General features: G+C 53.6%; 1 protein-coding gene across 1 annotated transcript in view; it reads left to right on the top strand.

The window, feature by feature from the left end:
* Positions 1 to 9,324: 9,324 nt before the first annotated feature.
* Positions 9,325 to 24,621, top strand: part of SH2D3C (SH2 domain containing 3C) — a 54,128-nt gene continuing 38,831 nt past the window's right edge. Inside the window, exons 1-2 of the mRNA XM_077836095.1 lie at positions 9,325 to 9,385; positions 14,248 to 14,914. Coding sequence (XP_077692221.1) covers positions 9,346 to 9,385; positions 14,248 to 14,914 — 707 coding nt within the window. The 5' untranslated portion in view covers positions 9,325 to 9,345. The remainder of the gene's footprint in view (positions 9,386 to 14,247; positions 14,915 to 24,621) is intronic.

Here is a 24,621-nt window from a genome sequence, read left to right on the forward strand (position 1 = left end):
GTGGGAAGACCAGAGGCCTGAGCGTCCAGACTCCTGTTCTATAGTGGCTCGGCCACTGAGCCGTAATGTAACTTAGGGGGAAATTTTCAAAAGTGGCCTCTGGCTTTGTGTGCCTGGAGCCTGGGTTTTGGAGGTGCTGAGCAACCACAGCTCCAGGTGATGCCAGTGGAAGCCCTGGGTGCTCGACTCCTCTTAAAATCAACCCTAACTTATCTTAACGCTGGTCATCCAAAAATCAAGGCCCCTCCCAACCCAAAAGTAGCAGCTACTCTTGCAAATGCAGGCCTTCTGAGTGCCTCAGCTTCCCCTCACTGTCAGATGGGGAGAAGAACGCTGCCCTGCCTTTGCTGGGTCCTTTGAGATCTGTGAGTGAACTGGGAGCGGGAGAGGGACAGTGTACGGATACATCAGAGAGAGTCCTGCAAAGGACACCAGTGACTGACATCCCATTGTGACCCAGGCTTGTTGTTTGGCTTGGCAGTTCACTCCCCAGAACCGTCCCAGCAATATCTGGGCTTCCCATATCTCTGTAGAGACAAAGAACTTTGCAGACACAGAGCAACAAGTCACTCTCCTAAGCCTGGCCGGCTGATAAGGCTGCTTGTTTATGAACAATACCCCGTGGGGAGAGCGCTCACATCGGGAACACGGTGTGCCAACTCCCCTGGCATACACACTCGAGCCGCTGCCAGTGAATCATCTGCTCTCCTGGCTCGGGAGCATGTTGGGCCCCCCTCATTTAATGTAATCAACGCCAGGAGAAGAGCAGGCGTGGGTGTTACATTGAGATGCAGGAGTGAGCCGTCCGCTCTCCATCCTGTTGTATCATTTTCCTGCCAGGGGCCGGTGAGTGGATTTCTTTCATTGCCTCTGGGGACTTGGGCAGGAAAAGCCACAATAAACAGGAGCAGAGAGTGAGCTCAGCTCGTGGGGGAGGCGACTCCTCAGATGCACGTCCAGAAACAGAGAGAGGAAAATGGAAGCACCTTGTGCTAATGTCGCGCTGGGGAGAAGTGCCAGGTTGCCAGGGCCTGGGCTCTGATGTTATCTGTTTAACCAGGCAGTAGATCCAGCCCAGGTACAAGCAGTGCAGGTAGGAGTTCTGTGACCCCCCCTGCCATTGGTGCTCCGACATGCACCTGGCCCAGAAGAACCAGACTGGTTGGCACAGGATCCTTCACAGCCACAGAGGCAGGTGTGAGCCCAGATCTAACCCGCGGGCTCGGGATCAAGGCTGAGGAGCAGGACACCCTGCCACCCTGATCCCAGAGGGCCCCGCGAGCACCTGCTCATTTGCAGCTCAGGAGACCTGCAGCGAACAATGACAACTGCCCCCTTGCACTTTGCTTTGCTTTCTGACCCAACCATGGGTCATCGCATGTAGGGCACAACGGGTCCCCAAGCCGCCAAGTGCAAACGTTCAGGTCAGGGAGGTGGAGAGGATTGGTTGACAAACGTGGATATTGCCCATCAAAATCCAATCTGCCCTTGGGCTGCGCGGCACTCAGCCGAACGACCTCCCTTTCATTGTCCTGGTGCTTTCAGCAGCGTTGTAGGTTTAGGTGCCACAGACTGAGAGGCCATCGATCGCCCTGCAAATGGAAAGCACTGTACTACCTCCTCTTTTACTCACCTCACCTGATTTATGCCCCCCAGAGCTGTGACATATACAGATTGCAGTCTGAGTCCTGGGCAAGAGGCTGTTTGAAAGTACCACATACGCCAAGACTTTCATACCATGACACCAAAACTGTGTACGCAGGAAGTGGCATGGAGAGCCTTGTGTTCAAAGCATTGATTTGAGACTCAGGCGCTCTGGGTTCAAGTCCCAATCCTGCCACAAATTCCCTGCATGGCCTTGGGTAAGTCACTTATCCTCTCTGTGCCCCAGTTTAGCCATTTATTAGCTCTCTCGAGAGGAGCATAGCAAGAATGAATTCCTGGTTTTGTAAATCACACAGACAGCCTCCGATCAAAGGCGGTGGAGAACGGCAAAGTCTTGTTGTCATTTACTACATATAGTTGCCTCTTTTTGCTCGTCCAAGTTTGGCGCCCAGGGGATGCCCAAGCTGGGAACAGAAATTGCTTCTGGAGTCTGGCTTTGCTTTGACGCAATCCTGCTTATTTACAAGAATAAACAAAGTCCTGCTGCTCCGAATGCAGGAGGAACCAAAGGCAAAAGTGCTGTAGGCAGGGCCGGCTCTACCGTTTTGGCTGCCCCAAGCCGTGAAAAAAAAAACTGTCACTGCCGAATTGCCGCGGCGGACGGCAGAAGAGAGAAGCTGCCGTCTGATTGCCGCCGCGGCGGAAACACCACTGCCCCTTTCTGCCTGCCACCCCACGCACCTGCTTGGAACACTGGGGCCTGGGGCCGGCCCTGGATGTATGTGTAGACGTTTTATCTCAGGGTCAAACCATGCTCACAGGCTTCTGCTGCTTCTTCAGGCTGTCTCTGTCTCTCTCTGGTTCTGGGTTCACCTTTTCCTCCCATTCCCCCTCCCATCCCCTGATGCAAAACAATACTCTGCAGCAAAACCCGCTCTGGCCACACAGTCCAAATCTCCTGGGTGGGTTCATGTAACCCTTTTCTCTTTGGTGAGGGACTGTGACTAATTATCCTTATAGTTATGTTAATTGAAGGGGTTTGTTCACACCCATCACTCTTAATGAGGCTTTAATTCAGCCCATACCCAGGTTTCGCCCAGCACATAGCAGTATTTTGGACCCTGAAGGGTTGGCAGGTGAGGAGGACAATCTAATCCAAGTCCAATAAAAGAATCCCACAGAGCTCCAGGGCCTCCCCAGATTCAGCCTAGAACCTAGTGTGATGGAAGCATCTTCCACACACCAGGTGTCCCACAGGTAGCAGTGAACTACTGCAACTTGTCTGCTGTGGTGAAAGCCCTGGTATGACCAGCAATAGCTCTGCCCAGCCCAGCCAGCCCCCTTCCTGGGTGCAACACTCTGCTCTCTAACAGGTCGGCTTGGCAGATATCCTAGCCCACAACAGCTGCTTTGTCCTCCGGTCTCAGTAACACATTCCCCAGCGTTTGGCCTGTGGGTTTAGCCCTGCCAGGCTCGGGCCCAGCGTGGGAAATGCCGATCGGGTTACACGCCCTTTCAAGCCCGGCCAGCCCAGCTGCTGCTCGGCAGCTGTGTGCGCAGGCCAGGCCGGGCTCTGAGAGGCAAGGAGCGCACAGGCCACTTTCCCAGCAAGGGGAAGGGGAGCAGGCGGATGACGTTCAGTGTCTCAGGGAGCAAGTGCAGCCATCAGGACAGAGCGACTGTGGTGTCCAGGGTGGAACAAACCCTGCGCCGGTGACGCCCACCTCTTGGCGTGCTCAATAACGAGCGAGCGCTCTCGGGCAACGGCAACTCTGCCCGTCTGCCACAACACCGTGCTACCGAAAGGGGTGGGGGGAGCCGCAGGGTGGCTCCCTCTGCCCAGCCCTCTCACGGGCTACACCAGCGCCCTAGTGCTCCAAACACCACACCAGCCCCCTCCCATACACCACCCCCACCCTCTTCCCCTGCCTCCTAGCCCTCCTGTACACCCCACCCACCCACAGCCCCTCCATCCACCACATGGGCCCTGTCTTTTCAGCACCATCCTCCCACAGGCCCCGTCTAGGTACCTGTCTTGTCCGCAGCTGCATTAACACACCTTTCCCCACCCCGCCCCAAAGTGTTCTCCTCACCCACAGCACAAGAGGGGCCCCAGCTGCCAAAGAAAACCTGGAGGCTGGTTCCCAGACACTGACCTTTTCCCTACAGTCTCTGACCAGGGTGTCCTGTGAATAATTCTGTGGCCCTAACGTCCAGAGGAGTTTGCGTCCCCACTCTGCCCTGCCATCGCGCCCGGTACAAAGCTTCCCCCATTCCCCAGGCCCAGAAATGCTCTGGTGTTGAGCCTGGCTCTGACCTACGCTACCCGGGCCGGGTTTGCAGCGAGCAGGCGCCTAATCCCACCAGCTTGGACCTTTGGACCAGAAGGGGCTGGTCTCCCTTTCCCCCATGCAGAGCCTCACTGTCCAGATGAGTCTTTCCAGGGCAACTGCTGCCATTGGGATGGGTGTAAAGCACTCGGCATGCTGGAAGGCCACGCTCTCTTTCCACCCAGCGCTGCTGTTGCTGCAGCCGGATGCTGTTTAAACTGCACAGAAAGGATGAGCCGCCCCAGCTGTGGGGCACACAGCCCCCTCGTCTGGCCCTCGGAGATGGCGCAAAACGCTCCTCCAATTACAGTCCTGTTGGACCGATTCCTGCATAACCAACCTTGCCACTGGCCACCCTTCGCTGCCGCCCAGGGAGCCCCGTTTTTGATCTCTGCTGAGCTGGCCACTCATGTAAAACTTGATTCCATTTGGATACACAGAGATCCGGCTGTGAGACAGCATCTCCTGGGACCATAATTGGGCTCAATGGTTCACACCTATTTCTATTATAGGAACTCACTGAATGAACCAACGAAGCGAGATCAGATTCACCATCTGGTTCCACTGAATGGGCTAAATACTGGCCTTCAGTTATACCCGTGCAAGCCACTCCACTGTGGGCGTCTGGGTGGGTAGAATGTGGCTCTTTGCATGGGATCTGGGCGTGCATGAGTGTGTCTCTCTGTGTGCATGCACGCACAGTGAGGGGGCTTTTCGCTGATGCTCATTCCTTTCTACTCATAGTGACACAGAATCGGCTTTATCCCTTCAGACCTTTGATCCATCCGGCCCAGTTTCCTGCCTCTAACAATGGCCAATGTCTAATGCTTCAGAGGATGCAACTAAAAAATACCATTCAGCATCTATGTTTAGACTGTCCATTTGATGTAGTTGTTGCTGATTAACCGATTGCCCCTTTTGTGGGTATCTCACACACGACACCTGTCCCAAGGGTAAAAAGAGGGTAAAATCCCAATTTGCACAGCACAGGAAATGTGTCAGTGGGCTGCACTGGAGATGAATCTCCTTCCTTAGAAGTTTTTAAGGTCAGGCTTGACAAAGCCCTGGCGGGGATGATTTAATTGGGGATCGGTCCTGCTTTGAGCAGAGGGTTGGACTAGATGACCTCCTGAGATCCCTTCCAATCCTGATATTCTATGATTCTATGATTCTATGATGAGTTCTGTAAACCTCGTTTTAGCAAAAGAAAGGCATTGTTGTCTAGTAGTTAGAGCAGAGGAGTCCGGTCGAGACCCAGGTGCTGTTCCCAACCCTGACACTGAATCTCTGTGTGCCCTTCAGCACGCCATGGACTCCCCGTGCATGTAAAACAGAGATAATGCTACTCACCCACCTCAGTAAAGTGCTTCGAGATCTTGGATGAAAGGTGCTATATAAGTGCTATATAAGTGCTATATATAAGTGCTATATATAAGTACAATGTATTTATTATTCAATAAAAAGAATTAATTGATTTATTATTATTCATTATGATTCCTATTACTATTATTATTCCTTCCACCCTCCAGGATTCTTCTTCACGTCTTATCAAAAATCATTGTGTAGAATTAAACAGCCGTCACATTTCATCGCAGTGGTGGCTGTGTTTCAGGTTGGGCAGATTGATTCCTATACATAGGCCTAAACTCCAATCTCACGAACACTGATCAAAATCCATGGCAGTCAGAGGAGCCATAAGAAAATAAGAATGGCCCTACTGGGTCAGACCAAGGGTCCATCTAGCCCAGTATCCTGTCTTCTGACAGTGGCCAGTGTCAGGTGCCCCAGGGGGAATGAACAGAACAGGGAGTCATCAAGTGATCCATCCCCTGTCGCTCATTCCCAGCTTCTGGCAAACAGAGGCTAGGAACACCATTCCTGCCCATCCTGGCTAGTAGCCATTGAGAGACTGATCCTCCATTAATTTATTTAGTTCTCTTTTGAACCCTGTTATGGTCTTGGCCTTCACCACATCCTCTGGCAAGGAGTTCCACAGGTTGACTGTGCATTGTGGGAAGAAATACTTCCTTTTATTTGTTTTAAACCTGCTGCCTATTAATTTCATTTGGTGACCCCCTAGTCCTTGTGTTTTGAGAAGTAGTAAACAAAACTTTGTTATCTACTTTCTCTACACCAGTCACGAGTTTATAGACTTCTATCATATCTCCCCTTAGCTGTCTCTTTTCCAAGCTGAAAAGTCCCAGTCTTATTAATCTCTCCTCATACAGAAGCCATTCCATACCCCTAATAATTTTTGTTGCCCTTTTCTGAACCTTTTCCAGTTCTAATATATCTTTTTTGAGATGGGGTGACCACAGCTACACATAGTATTCAAGATGTAGGCGAACCATGGATTTATATAGAGGCAACATGATATTTTCTGTCCTATTATCTATCCCTTTCTTAATTATTCTCAGCATTCTGTTCACTTTTTTGACTGCCGCTGCACATTGAGTAGATGTTTTCAGAGAACTATCCACAATGACTCCAAGATCTCCTTCTTGAGTGGTAACAGCTAATTTAGACCCTATCATTTTATATGTATAGTTGGGATTATACTTTCCAATGTGCATTACTTTGCATTTATCAACATAAAATTTCATCTGCCATTTTGTTGCCCAGTCACCCAGTTTTGAGAGATCCTTTTGTAGCTCTTCGCAGTCTGCCTGGGTCTAACTATCTTTAGTAATTTTGTATCATCTGCAAATTTTGCCACATCACTGTTTATCTCTTTTTCCAGATCATTTATGAATATGTTGAATAGCACTGGTCCCAGAACAGACCCCTGACAGATACCACTATTTACCTCTCTCCATTCTGAAAACTGACCATTTATACCTATCCTTTGTTTCCTATCTTTTAACCCGTTACCAATCCATGAGAGCACCTTCCCTCTTATCCTATGGCAGCTTACTTTGCATAAGAACCTTTGGTGAGGGACCTTGTCAAAGGCTTTCTGAAAATCTAAATACACTATATCCACTGGATCCCCTTTGTCCACATGCTTGTTGACCCCCTCAAAAAATTCTAGTAGATTGGTGAAGCATGATTTCCCTTTACTAAAACCATGTTGACTCTTCCTCAACAAATTATGTTCATCTATATGGCTGACAATATTGTTCTTTATTATAGTTTCAACCTGTTTGCCCGGTACCAAAGTCAGGCTTATAGTCCTGTAATTGCTGGGATCATCTCTGAAGCCCTTTTTAAAAATTGGCTTCACATTAGCTATCCTCCAGTCACCTGGTACAGAAGCTGATTTAAATGCTAGGTTACAGACTACAGTTAGTAGTTCTGCAATTTCACATTTGAGTTCCTTCAGAACTCTTGGGTGAATACCATCTGGTCCTGGTGACTTATTACTGTTTAATTTATCAATTTGTTCCAAAACCTCCTCTAATGATACCTCAATCTGGAACAGTTCCTCAGATCTGTCACCTAAAAAGAATGGCTCAGGTTTGGGAATCTCCCTCACATCCTCAGCTGTGAAGACCGATGCAAAGAATTCATTTAGTTTCTCTGCAATGGCCTTTTTGTCCTTGGGTGCTCCTTTAGCACCTCAATCGTCCAGTGGCCCCACTGGTTGTTTAGCAGGCTTCCTGCTTCTGTTGTTCTTACAAAAAATGTTGCTTTTACTTTTTGAGTCTTTGGCTTACTGTTCGTTCCTCAGATTCTTTTTTGGCCTTCCTAATTGTATTTCTACACTTCATTTGCCAATGTTTATGCTCCTTTGTATTTTCCTCACTATGATTTAACTTCCACTTTTTGCCTCTCACTGCTTCTTTTACTTTGTTGTTTAGCCACAGTGGCTCTTTTTGAATTCTCTTACTATGTTTTTTACTTTGGGGTATACATTTAAGTTGAGCCTCTATTACAGTGCCTTTAAGTTTCCATGCAGTTTACAGAGATTTCACTTTTGGCGCTGTGCCCTTTAATTTCTGTTTCACTAACCTCCTTATTTTTGTATCGTTCCCCTTTCTGAAATTAAATGCGACAGTGTTGGGCTGCTGTGGTGTTTTTCCTGCCACAGGGATATTAAATTTAATTATATTATGGTCACTATTACCAAGCGGTCCAGGTATATTCACCTCTTGGCCAGATCCTGTGCTCCACTTAGGACTAAATCAAGAATTGCCTCTCCCCTGGTGGGTTCCAGGACCAGCTGCTCCAAGAAGCAGTCATTTAAGGTGTCAAGAAACTTTATCTCTGCCTCCCGTCCTGAGGTGACATGTACCCAGTCAATATGGGTACCCAGTCACTCCAGATGTACTCCAGTGTAAAGAAGCAGGGAGCTGGTCCCATTGTTTGCAAGGTGCAATCAGTAAGTAAAGCTGTAAAAGCATTTAGGGACCCACTGAGAATGTGCATTTTTATTACACTGTCATTACCAGCATTGTCACCCCGTCTTGTTTCGCAACTCAGACCACAATGACAGGGCCAGATGGCTTAATCCCTGGGCTCAGAAGGGTCATATCAACCTGACAAATGTCAACACGAGCTGAGAACCACCTCCTCTGCCCAGCCAACAACAATCTCCTCCCAAGCAGCAACCCTCCACTGTGCAGGGTCAAGCACAGTGGGAATGGATCAGGCCCTAAAAGGAGCTGTCAGGATTGCCCATTGTCCAGTGTCACTAGCTAGACAATACATTCTCTCCACAGAAACCCCTCTTGTGCCCTGGTGGACAGAGCAATCGGGGGTAGGGAGGATTTAGGTGGGAGGGATAGCTCAGTGGTTTGAGCATTAGCCTGCTAAACCCAGGGCTGTGAGTTCAATCCTTGAGGGGGCCATTTAGGGATCTGGGGCAAAAATTGGGGATTGGTCCTGCTTTGAGCAGGGGGGTTGGACTAGATGAGCTCCTGAGGTCCCTTCCAACCCTGAGATTCTACGATCTCACTACCTGCGCAGCAGCCTGCAATCCAGCTAGCTGGATCCTCGAGGGCAGGGGATCTCACTTTGCAGCATAGCGTAGGGTTGGGGTTAAAAAGCCCAGGTGGGGGACAGGGAGAAGGTTATCATGGAATCACCTAAGCCTGGAAGACCCTGCTTTGATTCCTGGCCAATGCAAGAGCAGATATTACCATTAGATCGTGGGGCCTGGACCCTGTCTTCCTATGTGTTTATATGGGGCCCTAGTCCTGATCAGGTGCCAACAAAATACAGATCGTTCGAATCCAGCCATGGAAGGCAGGGCAGCTGGTGACAACAGGGGGCATTATCCCCCTGTGGTGACAGCAGCGGGAGGGGGTAGGGGCTGTGAAGTAGGTGATGGTATTTTTTAAAGATAGAGGAAATGCTGAGTGAAAGAGAAAGAGGGGGCGGGGGAAGAGGAAGGGAGGGGAGGGGAGGGCTTAGGGAAAGTTATAAACTTAGACCTGGTTCATTTTGGTGGCTCCATCAGAAGCTGAAAATGGCAGAGAGCCCGAAGAGAGGGGCCTTCAAAAAATTCAGTAAGTTGCTCCGGGGAGCGCGTCGCCGGTCTCTTGTGCATGTGCCTGTCTGAGCCTGGCAGCCAGAGCTTTAAAGCAGGGTGAGGCAGAACGGAGGGGCTGTGCGGGGAGATTGCTGCATGTGGTGAGCCCGTGTGCGTGCGTGTCTCAGCAGCCGCCGTGGGGCTGTGCATCGGTCCTGTGGGAGCTGGCCCAGGGGCTGCTCACGACAGTGGCGGACGCAAACTGCCCATGTAGTCAGTGGGTTCGTGGCTGCCAGGTTCCCGCGGGCCTTTCAGACCACAAGCCAATTTTGTTTTGCTCTCGGTTGGGCTGATCGGGACGGGGCTGGATTTGCTTTGATGGGGCCGAGCGGGTGTCTCGTCCCACCTCTCGCAGATTGAGGTGTACAAAATAATCCAGTTGATCAGCCCCTAACTGAAGTGAACTGAACTGAACTGGTGAGCTGGGACCAGTTTAGTTTAATCCAGTGTGAAATTGGGTGCGGAGAAAAGTACAGGACAGGTGTCTCTCCTCCCCCCGCCCGCCGCCCTGAGCGCCATGGGGGCTCCTGAACCACCCTTAATCCTGCACCTGGACGGAGCACATCGAACACAGGGGGCAGCATGTGGGACAGTGTGGAACAAGGGAGCGAATCCAGACTGACTCCAGTGGGACAAGGCTATGGCTGAAATCCTGGCCCCATTACAATGGGAGTTTTCCCACCGACTTCACTGGGGCCAGGATCTCACCCTATGTGTGCACAGGGCTAATAAACTCTTTGGAGATGGTCTCAGAGGAAACTAATCAGCAGCAGCTGTGGGTTGAATTCTCTTCTTTCCCAAAGACCTGGGGTTTTCCCCAAAGCCCTGAAAGGTAGCTACCCCGGCATAATTTCATTTGCTGCCCCCTCACACACTTCCTTCCCAGCAAGCCTCCCCCACATGTAAGTTGGCCTGAGATGATGATGCTAGAATTTAAATTTGCATTTTCCCCATTTCCGAACGCTTGGTGCCCACTCTGAGGCTTTGCATAGAATCGTCCTTCCCCCACAGGATCACTCAGTGCTTTGCAAACATGTACTAATCCAGCCTCACAGCACCCTCGTCAAGTCAGGATTATCCCTGATTTAGAGACGAGGGAAACTGAGGCACAGTGGCATGACGTGATGTCTGTGGCAGAGCTGCATTTACCACTCGACCATCCTGGGGTACAGCGGTTTTTGGATGGCCCCTGTCAACAAATCCATCGATTACCATCAATAGGGCCCCCACCCCTGCCGACAGAGGAGGAGTATGGTCTGGAGGTTCAGGTATTGCACTGGGACTCAGGAGATCTAGGTTCCATTCTCAGCTCTGCTACAGGCTTCCTGTATGAGCCTTGGCAAGTCACTTAGGGGGAGATTCCAAAGGCAAAAATGACAGTTAGCTGCCCTGCTCCCTTTGACTTGCAGCCTTCCCCTTTCTCTCTGTGCTTCAGTGTCCCAATTTTTGTCTGTTCAGATTGGACGGTGTCAGGGCAGGGACCATCCCACTAAGTGTTTGTCCAGCCCCAGCAGAATTTCAGTGAGGGCCTCTAACTGCTACCATAATGCAAATAAACCAGAAAAGTGAGTTAAATCCCTTCTCCTCATATGCTAGCCCCTTCTCTGAAATGGACTAAGATTGTAGGTGGCTTGATCTAGGAGTGAAATTCAAGCCTGGGAGTCAGGACAACTGGTGTCACTCGCAGTTGTGCCACTAATTTACTGCCTGACCTTGGGCACATCACTTCCTCTCTTTGTACCTGAGTTTTCCTGCTGGGTTTTTGCAAGTCTTGTTTGCCAAATGCTCTGAGATCCCGTAGAGAAGGACAAAGCTTTGCATTAATAATGCTACAGCCAGGGCTCCATAGACTCTGAGGACAGAAAGAACCATCAGGTAGTCTGATTTCCTGCTAAACCGGGCCAGAGACTTTCACCCAGTGATTCCTGCCTTGTGTCCTGGCCCCAAACCCTGTAACAGCTATGTACAGTGAAGCTATTCTGCACTGGGACAGCGCTGCAGCCTCCTAGAAGGGAAACAGCAATCCCAGCGGGCTGACCAGTTACCTGCTCCCTGAACCATGCGTGTGGCATGCAGAGACAGTAATGCCACAGGAAGAGCAAAACCCTGGCACTGGGGGTACATCGGCGAGATTGTGTTCCGCCCTCATTTGTGGGATGCACAAGGAGAAATGGGGGGGGTGATTGTCTGACCCTGGGCTGTGCTACCGTACAGAGCAGAGCTGGGGGAAAAGGGCTGGGGTGTGAAACGCAAACCCATCCTGTGAGGGTTACAAATATGACTTCGGTTAACGCTCTGCACTCAGCAGTAGCAGGTGGCAGCTGGGAGATGAAAACAGTGATCTAGAGGGTCTCGTTGCTCGCTCGCTTAGCTTAGGAAGTGGGTAGATGATATCCTTCCCGCAGTACACGCTTCTCGCTGAACGCAGGCTGATCTGCTAGCTCTGGTGTGCAAAGGGGCCCTGAACTAGTTCGGAGGAAAACTCTCATAGACATGGGCACCCACACAGCAACCCGGCCCCACATGTACCAACATACACACGCATGGTCACATGGTCCCATCCACACAGGATCCCAGCCGCACACGTACCCACATGCACACTCATGGTCACATGGTCTCATCCACACAGGAACACAGCCCCACACGTACCCACATACACACTCATGGTCACATGATCTCATCCACAAAGCAACCCGGCCCCACACATACACACTCACAGTCATATGTTCCCACCCACATTAACATACACTCATCATCATACACACACAGACATACGCACAAGCACAGGGTCCCCCACACACTGACATACGCACATGCTATCACACTGGGGTGACCAGATGTCCCGAACTTATAGGGACAGTCCCGATTTTTGGGTCTTTTTCTTATATAGGCTTCTATTACCCCGCACCCCCTGTCCCAAATTTTTCACATTTGCTGTCTGGTCACCCTATATCACAGGCACACAGCTACACTGTCTCACTCGCGCTGATATATGCAATCATGGTGCACCATGTACCAAAGACAGTCACACATACACTCCCCTCCACCCTTCGGAAATATATACACACTCATGGACTCCTGCTGCCACATACCTACATACCCAGGGGTATTATATCATCAGGAGTCACCGGGTATTACAGAGAGCTTTTCAGGTTCTGGCTGGCTGAACGTATAGGCAGCTAGATCTTGGAGAAATGTGGTGCTGTTCTGTTTGGAAGCTGAGCACATCACAAGGCTGCATCACTCTCCGACTGACAGAGTCTCTTAGCTGCAGGGTGACTGGAATGCAAAATGGGTGTAAAATGCTACCAGATTGGAGCTGTTACATTTGACACCATGGCGGGGTTGACTCACCACTAGTGCCTCCTCGTGGCCAAGCGTGGTGTAGCAGCTCACTCCCTGTCGGGCACCTCCTGCCGACGGTCGCTCCAACACTGTGGTAGTCTCCCTCTTCCTTTGCCTTGGCCCTCTGGCCAGGTCACTTTAAAATCTCTCCCTGTCCAGGGCAGCCAATGAACAGAAACAAGGGAATTACAAATCATTCATCCCATAATTGGGCTAAGGCTCTCGTCCAGCAGAGGGGGCTCATTGGGCTCTGGCCCTAAACGGGAGTTCACAGATGGTAGTGGTGGCCAGTGTGGGGTTGGTATACCTGATCACAGGCACCTTCTGAGTATGGGCATACCAATGACACAGGGGACAAGGCAGAGGAGAATCAGGCCCTTAGTAGGGCCCCAATCCCACCCCCAGTTACACAGGTGTTGTGCCACTGATGGGGGGGGGGGTGCTGCCCCAATGTCAGTGAGGGCAGGATTGGGGCCCTATGGAATTTGGGGGGGGAGCGAGTGCCAGCACTCTGCAATTGACACCCATGATGTCCCTGCTGGAGCTGGTCCAGCCCCCCCCACAGAAGATGCGTCCACTCACAGGCTGCATCCCCCTGCACGGACTCCAGTTTAACTAATGTGCACAGGCTCCGAGCTGAGCAGTTCTGGATTATTACACACTGTGCCGAGCACACGCAAAACCACAATGGTGCAGAGCAGCCCTGGGACCCACAACTGTTCCCACGGGGGGGGGGGGGGGGGAGGGCAGGCGCAGAAGAAACCTCGCTGAGAAAGGCAACCAGGGGAGGACTAAAAAGAACCGGGTTCTGCCAGCGGGCATGAGAGGCTGTTCTAACCAGGCTAATGGAGATTTCCAAAAGGTGGCTCCTGGGCACTCTATTTATTGATAGCATCTCTCCTGGCTTGTTTCCTGCCTTTTGTCTTGAAGCAAAGGGACCAAAGCCTCTGGCAAAGAACAGGGATGGGGCCAGGAGGGTGGGGAGGGCATGTCATCAGTTTGTTCAGCAGCCAGACAAATGCAGCCTCTTCCCCTGCAGCTGTCAGTGTTTTGCTGAGGCTGGAAGCGAGAGCAGGGCTGCCAGGTGCCCTGTTCACATTCCTGTGGCTGGTTGGGAATTTCTTTCATTTCACTGATGGAGAAAGGGAGGCACAAGGCGATGACGTGATTAGCCCAAGGCCACTCAGCAAAGAAGTGGCAGGCTCAGAAACTGAGCTGAGTTCTCCTGAGCCCCAGCCCAGCGACCTAGCCATTAGGCCATGCTACCTCACTGACACCCCAAGGTGCAGGCCAGAGGGGTGTCAGGCTGGCTGGGTCTGACTCTTCTCTCTCAGGGTGCAACTCCATTGAGCTACACCCACATCAGAGGGCACAACCCCACTGCAGAGACTGCCGTCATCACCATCTCAGCCCCATACCAAGAGCCGGCCCAGACCCTGCCACCCGCCTCGTCCCCGGGAGTAATCCCAGCTCACGTTTCCTTTTCTTTTCCAGAGTTCTTTAAGTTCAAAGGCTTCGGGAGCCTGAGCAACATCCCTCGAGCCTTCACCCTTCGGCGAGTGTCCGCCTCCTCCAGCCCCACAGAGAGCCTGCGGGCGGGGACCCTGCATGCCAACAGCTTGCTGGAGGACACCCTGGAAAGCACTCAGGATGACTTGAACACCATGCCCAAGAGCCCATCCCCCTACGCCAGGTCCTGCGACATGTACAGCCACATGGGGACGATGCCCAGGACCACCCCCAGAGGGGCGGGGAAACAGACCAAGAGCTCCCAAAGCTCCCATGACAGAGGGACCACAGGTGGCAGAGCTCCTGGCACGTCCCCACCCCCCATCCCAGAGTCAGTGGCTCCCGCTGACCCTGCCCCAACAGCAGATGCTTTCTCGGGGACTTTGCCATCGACTAACAGCCCCAGCCTGGGTGAGTCAATCACAACAGAGCCCAGGGTGAGATCTGATGCCTCAGGGAACAACCCTCCGCCTGGGCAAGCACCTGGGGGCGTGGGAGAGAGACACACTGCCAGCCCACGCCAGGAGCCTTTCCGAGCTCCTAGCGCTGGTTGTACCAAAGCAGAGCGGTTGCAAGAGCCTGTCTTGTGGGAAGGACAAGAAGCAGCAAAGGAGGAATTGCCACCTGCCTCCTGGGAGATCCAGCAAGGGAGGTAAGCCACAGCATGAGCGTGCTCAGCTACTCCAGTGCCCCCTTGCTCTGCTGCTGAATGAGGGCTCAAGCCTGCAGGGTGCGGACGACTCTGGCCCCAACCCAGCAAAGCATTTAAGCACCTGAATGGTCCTGGACTAAGCACATGCTCAAAATTGAGTGCATGGTGAAGTGCTCAGCTGGATCAGGGCCAGAGTGCTCAGCACCTTGCAGGATCGAGCCCCTCCAAGGCATCCCCTCGGGTCAACTCCCTTTGTATCTAGTGATGGATTTTCTCCAGAGGTAATAATGATGGTGTATTCTGCCCACCCCAGCACCTGTCAGCCGGGGCATGCTATTTCCCAACCTCCACCTTTCACACATCCCTGAGGGCAGGGGGCTATTATCTTCATTTTACCAACAAGGGAAACTGAGCCACAAAGAGGCAAAGTGACTTGCCCCAGGTCACGAAGCGAGCCGGTGCTGGGTGCTAGCCTCTAGGCAACAATCCCTTACACAAACACCGGGGAAAGTGTGGCTGCTTATTACAACCTTTCGCATCTGCAGCCTGGGGTTGGCGGCTTCATGAGAACAAGCTTCCCGTGGGATTTCTGGTCTTTCCTGCTTCCGGTCGGGACGGAAACGGTTCAGGCAGCCTGGTTTAGTCCAGCCTTTGCATTGCCTTGTTCTCAGTTTAGTTTCAAGTCGTGGCTTTCATCCACTAGAGAAATACATCAGGAGTTGGGGGCGCTGTATGTGGGAGCAGAGTGGGATTTGGAGAACTTCATTCCTGATCTCTTTCCTTATCCTTCCTTTCTCTCTCCCCCTCCATCTCCTCCTGGGAGGGAAGTGTCACCAGCTGGGGGGGGACATGAAAGTGCAGCCGCTGAGGGGTTTCTCAGACTCCAGCTGCCCGTGACTCCCAGAGGACAGCGCTGCCCCTGGGCCTCACCCGAGTGCCTTTCGGCTCCACCACTGACTCGGAGCCCATGTGGAATCTGTAAAGGAGGGCTCTGCTTGGGAATGGGCTGGGAATGTGGGGAGGGGATGAGCGGGGCCAGGTGGGCGGCTGCTGGGAGTTACAGCTGACACTGGCTGGCCCCCGCCATGCTTGTGTGAGGACTGCAGGATCTTGTCAGCCTGGGCCCCAAAGGACAGCAACCCCCTGCCCTCCCCGATTTCAGCCCCTGCCTGGGAAGCCTCCTGCACCTTTAACTCAGCCAAAGGAGGTGACCTCATGGGCGCTCCCTATGCCTTGTCTTCTCCACTTCGAGGGCTGGCTGCACTGAGGCCAGCTGATCCCACTACACATGTCCGTGAACACACACGCACACGCTCGTGAACACACACACGCACACACCCGTGAACACATATGCATGCACCACAGCCTACGTGTGTGAGCCAGAACCCTTCTCCCTGGGAACTGGGCTCTCTTGCCTTGCTGGGCTCTGGCTGCTCCCCCGTCCCCCAACTCCCTGCAGCCCAGGCAGGGCACAGCGTGCAGGGGAGAACACCACCCGGCCCAGTGCTGCGCAGGATCCATCGCCTTAGCCAATGCCACCCTCTCAGTGCCACCGCTCAGCGTTGCCGTGTCTACGGCAGAGCAAGAGGCCACCGGATTCGGGTGCGAGGGAGGCCTGGGTGGGCGTCACACGAGGGGCACTGCCCTTGGTTTAGGGGATTCAGCCCCATTGCTTGTATCTACCTCGGACGCCCTCTCCCTGCCACTGGGTTTGCTTGTTCAGAGGGGTCTGAGCTCCCAAGCTGAGGGGTTTGCCCTGCCGCCCGCCTGCCCCGGGGGTATCTGGAGGCTCCCTGGTGTCAAGTCAGTGGAGAGGCACTAGTTTACACCAGCTCCTTCTCCAGCCCATTGCTTGAGCCAGGCCTGATTCTGTTGTCCCGGTTTTACACCAGCGTGGCACCAGCGGAGTCACTCCTGATTCCCAGGGAGCTTAGCCCAGGCCCCTGCCTGCCCCCCACCGCGGGGGCCGGTCGGTTCCCAGGGCTCTGGGGTTTGTTTGCTCAGGCGGTTTGCGGTAGGGAAGGGGCTGCTGTGCCTGCCAGGAGCCTGGGAACGGAGAGGAATTTCTCCCAGCTGTGGGAGCCGGGCCTCGGCGAGGGGAGGGAGGCAGGGCCAGAGGCAGCTGGGCGGAGGGGCGGGCCTGGCCGGGCTCAGCCCTCCCCAAGTTCAGCGCTCGCAGGGGGCAGCGCTCAAACTTGCTCTCCGGCTGGCCGGGTGCGTGCGGGGGGCTCGGAGCGCAGGCAGCCGGCACCGATGACCGAGGTGGGCAGGAGGCCCCACGGGCTGGGCCACGGCAGGTGAGCGTGTCCCGTGGGCAGGGGCGGCGGAGGGGGTGCGCAAAGCTCCCCCGCCGGGGGGATCCGTCCTGAGGGGGGCCCCGGTCTACTGCGGGGGCTCTGCCTGTCCCCACCCCACGGGGCAGGAGGGTCGCTCGTGGGAAGCGCAGACACGTCGGGGGACAAAGCGCAGGCAGGAGGGCAGCCCCTGGGGGGCCGGGCTGGGGTGAGGTCACCCTGGCCCCAACCCCTGCCCGGCTCTCTGCGCCCTGCCCTGGGCTTGGGCGCTTGGCAAAGCCCCGTGTGGATCTGAGTGGGGTGGGGGTTGCCCTGCAGAACCCCCCCCACCCACGCACTTCCTCGGCGGCCAGCCAGAAAGGGGAACTTAAGACCTCTCCGGCTGCAGCCCCCTCCCTTCGCCTGCCAGGGTTTGCTGCGGCCCTGGCCCAGCCCAGCCAAGGAGGCAGGGCAGGGCCTGCACAGCTGGGAGTGGAGCAGGGAAGGGGGCTACTAGCCTGGTGATTTGGGCTAGGAATGGATTAGAGCGGGCGGAAGGGAAAGTTCCCCAGCACTAGTCCCTGACATGGCCAGCCAGGGGCCCAGGCGGTTCCCTTTGACATTAAAGGCAAAATTCCCTTTAACTTAAACAGGAGCAGGATCATGCCACTAGCCCCCATTGCCAGGGCAGGGAGAGGGGTGAGCCAGTGTGACAGGCGGACGGTGCTGGGCTCCCTGGGTTGCTGTCAGTGTGAGGAATACGGGAGAGCAGGATGATGGGCAGGCGGAAGCGTCTCGCTCTCTCCGGAGTTGGGCATGTGCAGGGCTGGTCAGTACCAGTCATGGAAACAGCGGACTCCCAGGAGCGCACAAAGCCCGGTGCTATCCCCAAGGCCACCGGTGCCGTGCTGGAGCTGGGCCCGGGCTGAGGAGGGAGAGGAAGGTGTTCCATAGACAACTGCAGCCGGAGCTCTCTCCCCATCCTCCTAGACCAGCCTGTCGTTCTGGAATGTCTCACTTCCCCATTGAAGGGGAGAGGAGGCCAGGGATACGTGGCTGTGACTGGCTGTCCCTGTCCTGGGCACCTTTCCCCTGCCCTGCCTGATTCTAACTAGGAGTTCAGCTGGAAGGTGAACTGTCCAGCTGTAACTCACCCCGTGGTGCCTGAGTATTGCACCATACCATGATTTCATGCACTGATCTGAGCTCACTGCAGCATCTAAGCTTCAGGATATGAGCAACGGTGGACAGTGCAGGAAGGGACGTACCTGCTACCTACCCACAGCACTGCACTAGAGCTTAAAACTGCCCCATCCCTGGTTCATGAAGGTGCGATCACACCTAGCTTTAGCACTGGACCCTGATCTTGACCTGCTGTTCCACTCTGGGGCCACGCACTGCTCTGCCAATGCACCTCCATTCTGCCCTGCAGCAGCCCCTGCTGTTCCGATCCGGGTCCCCTCAGGAGTGGTGTCAAACTGTGGCATGATTCTGTGATGTGGACAAATGTTCACCAAGCATTAGGCTGCGACCATCATTCTTGTGTAACCAGTGATCAGATCAGAGAAGAAAGGTTGGTGCTTTCAGCAGGTGTGCCAAGTGGAAAGAAGTTTCCAGACAGGTCCTCCTGTAGTTCCGTAGCTAGGAGTAGTGATGCTCTCCTCTAAGCCCATATGTCCAAAGGTCCTGCTTCCCGAGTGTCACCGTGAAGCACCCACGTGACATGGGGCAGCTCCCTATTTCGGATCCATCTCTGCTCCCAATACACTGATTTATGCTGGGTTCTGGAGCTCACCTTGAAGCATTCCCACTGGAGAGAAGCCCAGGAAGGCTGCTGATCAGGAATATCCTCCATCCTACATAGATCATCTCCACTCTTCACTCTTGCACCAGGGGCAGGACGCCATCTGGGGAATAATCCACCTAAAGAAATATAGACCAGCGCTCGCTCGCGCACATACACCCCCCCACACACACTCTCTCTCTTCCCAGGGATAATCCTCAGGCGCATGTCCTGTAACAGTAGCCACCAGCATCAGTGGATCCTGTCATGGGCTTTTAATCTTTGGAACTCTGACCATTGTCGGGTGAGTGGGGCCAGAAAAGTTCAGCCTCTCCCCAGCATGCTTGTGGGCCCTTCTTTAGTATGCTGTGGGAAGCTGAAGCATCCACAAGAATGGAGCAAATGCAGCAGCTTCCTGAACTGGGGGAGTGAGTCCACCTTCTTCTTGGAGCAAGTGGTGCCGAAAGAGGAATCAGAGGGTGAAATACTCCGGGCTGCTACCTGTGGCATTGGAGAGCCACAGTCCATTCCTCTGGGAGCACGAAGGGGACTGCAAACTGCTCGGCAAAGCCTTTCAGAAATTTCCAGAAGACTGATCCAGGCATGAATGTGACTGGGGCGAGCATGTTTTCTTTACAAGAAACCAGCTGCCAGGCGAGACCATTGACTGGTGTGTTACAGACACACGTAACGCCACCCTGAATGTGAACTGTGACCAGATGAATGAATCCGAGACCGAATTATTCATGGTGTAATTGACAAGCAGCAAAAAAGGAGGTCCCTGGAAGAAATGGACTTGACTTTTCTGAGAACAATGGATATGCACAGGACTAGTGAAAACTGCTCCCCAGAGGAAAGTGATAGCACACAGTTAGCTAGCCCCCTGCAGAAGCTGTACTGCAATGCAAAATCCCTGGTACAAATACATGGCACTTTTCATCAATGGATCTTAAAGTGCATTATAAAGGAGGCAACGCGCGTTATTCCTATTTTATAGATGGGGAAACTGAGGCACTCAATAGTAAAGTGACTTGGCCAAGGTCACCCAGCCGGCCAGCAGCAGAGAGTCCCCAGTGTTCCAGTCCAGTGCCCTGTCCATTGGAGCATGCCGCAGAGCGGAAGAGGAACACACAACGTTAAGAATACTCCTTGGCTGTGAAATGCAGGTGAGGCAAGGAGCGGCTTGGAGCTGGAGCACCTGGACATGGTGAAAAGCCAGGAGCTGCAGCAGGAGCCGTTGGAAGTAAATATGAATCAATTTCAAAACCAACGGCGACATGCTGAGGGGCTGAACCCAACATGCCCTAGCCTTCCACTCCCTGGCATCCCTGCCAGCATTGGGGCAGTGCCTTTGAGCCTGCCCCTCCCCCCGCGAGGCATCTCAGGCCAGTCGGAAGGGGCTCCCGGGCAGCAGGGACTCATTCCAAAGGGAGTGCTGGAATTTCTCCCAGGCGCTGTGACGGGCTTCAAGAATGTTTGAGTCTCATTCCAGAATGCTCCGGCCATTCAGTCGCACAGCTCCCTGCATATTGCGGCCGCTAGCGTCCCTCTGCCTCTCCCAGGGCCAAGGCGCAGGCTCTGCATCTGCTTACAGTTAGGAGAAGGGGTTATTTATAGCCATTTCGTTCTTCCCCAGCGCCGAGTGGAAGTCGGGGCTCTCTGGCACTGGATGCTGGGATGTGAGTGTTGCAGTTCATTAGCCACAGACCCTGATGGCTTTGCAGAGCACTGGAGGAGCTTGCAAGACCCTCCTAAATTCCACTTCCCAGCTGCTCTCATGCTCCCAATTTCCTGCCTGGAGTCTCCCTTCCCCCTCCCTTTGTTTTTTCTCACAGATTCCCAAACCCCAGCCGGTCTCTCTCTGACCCGGTGCCTCTGGAGGCCAGCTTGCAGCTGGTGTAGGGAGGGAGCAGATTTTTAGGAACCCCACCAGCCCAGGCCCATCTTTGCCCTGACATCCTGTAATCACCTGGAAAATAATCTGGCAGCAAGACGGGAAACATCCTCTCCTGCTTGCAACTGTCTCTTCTTCCAGGAGCATTATCCATGGCTTGCTCCTGCTCCAGCTTCTGAGAGAAACCAGCCGGTGAACTGAGGTTTGCTCTAGCTCACTGTGGCAAGCTGGGTGGATGGCGCTAATCCCCCACAACCTGCTAGGGTGCTGCTGCGGGATCAGTAGGGAAACCCTCGCTCAGTCACGGGCATGGGCTTTGGAACAGGCCTGTCAGGGAGATCCTGTGGCCCAGGGGTCGGTGCAGTATGGGATCCTATTGAGCACCAACTCATGCTTTGTACAGTCTAGCTTTGTTCCAAGCACCAGGGCTTCCTTCACACCCCCTGGGAGATGGGTCCCCAGTCCAGTAGATCTCCCTGTCAGGAAGGTTTGTTGCCGATATTCAGCCTAATGTTTAACATGAATGAAATTCAGTCTTTGTGGTCATCTAGAGCCAGGAGATAAACATATGGATGAGGTGTAATTAGATTCCATGCCAGGCCCCTTCCAATGGTCCCTGGTGCATAAAATAGATGCCATGCCTGGCTCTCACAGGCTGCAGAGATTCCTGGGAGAACATCCATTGTCTCCTAACAGCTGCAGTACAGAATAGCAGGTACCTGGCCCTAAGTATATGCCACAACTGCTGCAAAGCAGCGTGGTCTAGTGGAATGAGCACAGGACGGGGAGCCAGGAACTCCAGCAGGCTAATACAGGCTCTGCCCCAGACTCTCTGTGGCTTTGGGCAAGTCATTTCACTTCTAAGACTCATTCTCCCATCTGTAAAAGAGGGTAATAATCCTCATCTACCTCCCATTGGGGTCAGGGACTCTGATTAGCTTATTAATTAGAGGTAGTAGTGTTGGGGTAGCACATAGGAGACTGGATATTATGTTTCGCACATACAAAGAACAAACCTTTGCTTTTAGCCTGAAGGGATTAGGGAAAATAATACAGGAACAAACACAAAACTAAAGTCTCCCTGAGAGAGTGCAACATGCGTGTCTTGTCTCTAACAGTCTGCGTCATCTCTGCCTCACAAAATAGCCACTGCAGAGAGGCAGACTCCCTGCAAAATGAAAGGTGCAGCATAGACAAAGTCCCAGCAATTCCCTGCTGTCACTCCACATGCCACAAATGCTCCTACGGCATGTGGAAAATGGAACACCCAAGCATTTACACCATTAAAAGTTTATAAAGCAATGTAACATATGGGGCCTGACACCCCCCCCTCACCATGTGACTCCATTGATTTTAAGGGTTCCCCCTTGGTATGGGTGTGTGTGTGAGAGCTGAATAGCAAACGAATAGCAAAAATCCTGCTTGTTCTCCTCCCACTCTCAGCTCCAGGAGATGGGCAGTTTGTCTGCTATGACAGGCTCTGTTTGCCACTGGCCTGTGAGGATACCGCTCCGGTGACTGGAAAGTGCTTAGGGCTTGCTTGAATTTAAGTTTATGACTGATTTCACTGGGGTTACTCACATGCTTAAAGTTAAGCACATGCTTTGCTGGATCAGGATGGCCCCACTACACATGCGGTTTGTAGTGGTGTAAGGGGAGGAAGCATTTCTCAGCCTGTGAGAAAACAGCCCAGGGGGGCGGGGGCGGGGGAAGATAGCATTAAGCGCCCTCTAGATCAGAGATGGGCAAACTACAGCCCAGGGGCCACATCTGGCCCTCCAGACTGGAAGTGAGGTCTGGGGCTTGCCCTGCTCTGGCACTCCAGCCGGGGAGCGGAGTCAAGTTCTTGCCCCACTCCACTCGGTTCCTGTAAGCAGGGGCATGTCCCCCCTTCCGGCTCCTACACAAAGGGGCAGCCAGGGGGCTCTGCACGCTGCCCCTGCCCCAAGTGCTGCCCCTGCAGCTCCCATTGGCCAGGAATCACAGCCTGTGGGAGCTGCAGGGGCAGCACCTGCGGACAGGGCAGTGCACAAAGCTGCCTGGCTTCACCTCCTTATAGGAGCCGGAGGGGGGACATGCTGCTGTTTCTGGGAGCTGTTTGAGGCAAGCGTGGCCGGAGCCTGCCCCCCTGAACCTCTCTTCGTGCCCCAGCCATGATCCCCCTCCCACCCTCTGAACCCTTCAGTCCCAGCCCGGCGCACCCTCCTGCACCCCCAACCCCTCATCCCCAGCCCCACCCTAGAGCCCACACCCCCAGTTGAAGCCCTCCTGCCCTCCAACTCCCAATTTTGTGAGCAGTCATGGCCCGCCATACAATTCCCGTACCCAGATGCGGCCCTCGGGCCAAAAACTTTGCCCGCCCCTGCTCTAGATTCTAGGCTGCTGCAGGAGCTAAAATGCCAGGTTCTGGGGCTGCTCTAACTTACGGCAGGCTCCTGCGGGCAGCATCGCAGCCCGGAACCCTGCTACGTTTCATGCCAGGTGCGCCCATCTGCTCTGGTGGGCCCTGTGCGGGGAGGCCATGTAGGGCCGTGGGCTGCTCTTTCACCCAAAGAATTCTTCCCAGCCCTTGCACAACCCCTTGTACACCTTTCAAGCAGCACAGAGGGGCAGGGGCTAGAACTGGCCCCTTGCTCTCTGCTTGGAAAGCCAGCTTCTACAATGGGCACTTCCCAGCCGATTGCAGGGGTGGGTCTCTACAGCACGCGTGTCTGGGTTTGCTTTCTGTCCGCACATACATTTAAGGAGCCCGGTGTCCCAGAGGGAGGCTCTGGCACTGTGGATGCCGAATGCAGGACGTCACCCATGATTTTTCCAGGTCTAGTTATTGTTCTGACACTCAGAAGATGCTACTCTTTATAAATTAAACTGCGAGGTTTCAATATGGAATGCCCCGGTGCTTCTCCTGGTTACTGGTCCCGACTGCAGGAAGAGGGGGAGCCGACTTCTCCTGCAGCCATGGTGCAAAGAGCGTCACCATTTCTTTTTTAAAGATTAAAATGCCTACCCACCCCCCCGTGCCCGGCTCAGTGAGTCTGATTGGGATTAAACACTCTGGCCTTTCAGATCACTCCTTAGTTTGCTGGAGGTGGGAGGGGATCTGGAGCTGCAGTTTACAGACTAACAGCAGTGTGGCCCCATGCATGGTCTTTGCCTGTATGAATCATGTCAAGATGCAGGGTCATGCATGGACTGTGCCCTTAACTAGTTGTTCTCCTCCCTTAGACCTCCGATAACTGGTCTTGCCGTGCCTTGCACCTGCCACTTGGGCAGCTAAAACCAAGTCTGTCTGTTCCCAGAACTTCTAAGCAACAAGGATCATACTCAGAACCACTGACAGTGGTAGAGCAGCAGATCGGTATGCCCTGGGGGCCACGTAGCCACCTTCCAAGGTAACTCCCAGCCGCACACTTCAGATCTGTCAGGCTGCTGCCCTTGACCAGCTGGGATTCTTAATAAACGGCTGTTTCCCAATTGATCGCTAGTTGGCGCCTGACAGTGATTTGCAGAGGAAAATTAAACTGGAAGCAGCTGGGAGTCCCAGGCTATGGCTGCGCTCCTAGAGATGCGGGAGGAGTTTTTCTGCAGATATAGGACCACCACCTCCGCAAACACCGTTAGCGACATCCACAGAAGCATGTGTCTGTCAGCACAGCTACATTGGTCAGGAGGGTGCGTTTTCATGCCCCAACCACCATAGCTACACTGATAAGTTTTCAGCGTAGGCCAAGCCAGAGAGTTTATATGGCATGTCCCA

This window comes from Eretmochelys imbricata, chromosome 16 (assembly GCF_965152235.1).
Source record: "Eretmochelys imbricata isolate rEreImb1 chromosome 16, rEreImb1.hap1, whole genome shotgun sequence".
Lineage (NCBI taxonomy): Eukaryota > Metazoa > Chordata > Testudines > Cheloniidae > Eretmochelys > Eretmochelys imbricata.